The sequence below is a fragment of the Anneissia japonica genome, unplaced genomic scaffold, assembly GCF_011630105.1.
Source record: "Anneissia japonica isolate Jap-2015-1 unplaced genomic scaffold, ASM1163010v1 scaffold1587_len1432017_cov164, whole genome shotgun sequence".
Taxonomy (NCBI): Eukaryota; Metazoa; Echinodermata; class Crinoidea; order Comatulida; family Comatulidae; genus Anneissia; species Anneissia japonica.
The window spans coordinates 862,723-864,636 of NW_022713643.1; the positions used below are offsets into that span (position 1 = coordinate 862,723).

General features: G+C 31.9%; 1 protein-coding gene across 1 annotated transcript in view; it reads left to right on the forward strand.

Moving 5' to 3' along the window:
* LOC117108660 (putative adhesion G protein-coupled receptor E4P) overlaps nucleotides 1–1,551 on the forward strand; it is a 3,049-nt gene extending 1,498 nt beyond the window's left edge. The window contains exons 2-3 of the mRNA XM_033250755.1: nucleotides 187–257; nucleotides 1,392–1,551. Of these exons, the coding sequence (XP_033106646.1) occupies nucleotides 187–257; nucleotides 1,392–1,551 (231 nt within the window). The remainder of the gene's footprint in view (nucleotides 1–186; nucleotides 258–1,391) is intronic.
* The last annotated feature ends 363 nt before the right edge of the window (nucleotides 1,552–1,914 follow it).

The following is a 1,914-nucleotide window of genomic DNA, read 5'->3' on the forward strand; positions in this document are numbered from 1 at the left end:
TCCTGTAAATTAACGAATAAAGAAATTGTGTAATAAAATGCCTCTGGTGGGACTCGAACCTGCGACCTATATATATATATATACATACATACATACATAATACATACATACATACATACATACGAATATTTTTGTTTCTTAAAAGTAATTTACATTCATTTTTTTTTTGTTCTTTTTACATTTCAGATTTCATGCATTATGGGATTGACTTGGATCTTTGGGTTTCTTGCTTCATTTCTCGATGAACCATTCCTTTGGTATATCTTCGTTATATTCAATAGTTTCCAAGGCGTGTTCATATTCATATCATTCAATTCAACAAGGCTTGTGGCGACGCTGATTAGAAGAAAGCCAGCCACTACTATTACCAATACGTAACAGTCTGTGATTTCTGGACTACAGTGTCCACATTAACATAATCAACATTATGTTAAGCATGTTTCAGAAACAGTTTGTGCAAGTTAAGATCTTTACAGTCTACTTTGTTTCTTCGATCCCTCAGTGATAATATATCAGAAAACTATATATTTCAAATTTGCACACGAAATATTTTGAAATTTCTAAAGTGTCTCAAAACGGCTTCATTAGAATGAGGATTAAGTCTTATAGTTAAAACTGATTCTAAGGATTTATTGTTTCAATATTTATGTGTTTCTTTGTAAATATTTGTAAGATTTTTGAAATATATTGTAACCCACATGCTTTATACAAGTATTACATTTTGAAAAAAACTTTGGGTCGCTACACGTGTAAAATTATATCCAAATAAACATATTAAAATAGAAAGAAATTAATATAATCGCACATTTATATTAACAGATTGTAAGATTCCTTTTTATAACTGTATTTATGGTTTTACAGAATGATGTTACAATATTATATGTAATCTTGTTTAGGTCTGGCTTATGCATTTGGTGAACTAACGAAAATAGTATTCACAGATAAACACCTTATGGCACCTAGCCTTGCCTAAGCTTAAAGTTGATCAGGTCTTACTTTCATTTAAACTCCTAAAACTAAATCATTAATTCAACCATACCCAGTAAGATGGTAAAAGGGAAACTAAGAAAACCCTGGATCTCACCCGAAATTGTTTACTTGTCAAAAAAGTAAAGCATTCTGCTTAGAAGAGCCAAAAAAAAATCTAGCAAATTATGTTGTTGGGATAAATATAAAAAGTTTAGTAACCGACTACGGGTCATTACTCGCAATTCTTATGTCGATTACTCTAATAACCTGCCTGTTACTGCCCATGGTAATCAATCAAAAACTATTTGGCCTGCATTAGGACAATGACGCATGCTTGGTATGCTTAGTTCATTTAAGGATAACGAACAGGTATATATAAGAATGTTCCAAATTTCTGAAAAATTTAAGTCGTTCTTTAAAAGTTGCTTTAGTAATCCTACCCCACTTAATATTGATTGGTCGGATACAAATGTCCGTGTCGGCGATAACAACCAAGTTAATGCTATTAACTTTACTCCTGATATTGTATATAAAGCTATTGGTAATCGGGAAACAAAAGCAATGCTCCTGGACCCGATTTAATATCGGCTAAAATGCTTAAAAATGCATCGCAATTATTTTCTTATCATGTGTTTGATTTTTTAATAATCCAATACAACTTGGTCAAGTTCCTCATTAGGATAAGTTTGATCACCCAGTTGGTCAAAATTGCCTTTGCGTAGGGTTTGTTGGCTGGTCGTTGAAGCGTGCGAAATGTACATGTACCATTGTAAAATAGGGATATTTAGTTTGTGTGAATGTAAAGAAAATTGTAGGTGCAGGCTCATAGTACTTCAAAATAAACAAAAAGGTAATATTAATATTATACATCATTAGGTATACATTTTTTTAACATTGTACATATGTGCCCTTTACAGATGCTTCTACCATGCACTTGCATGACCC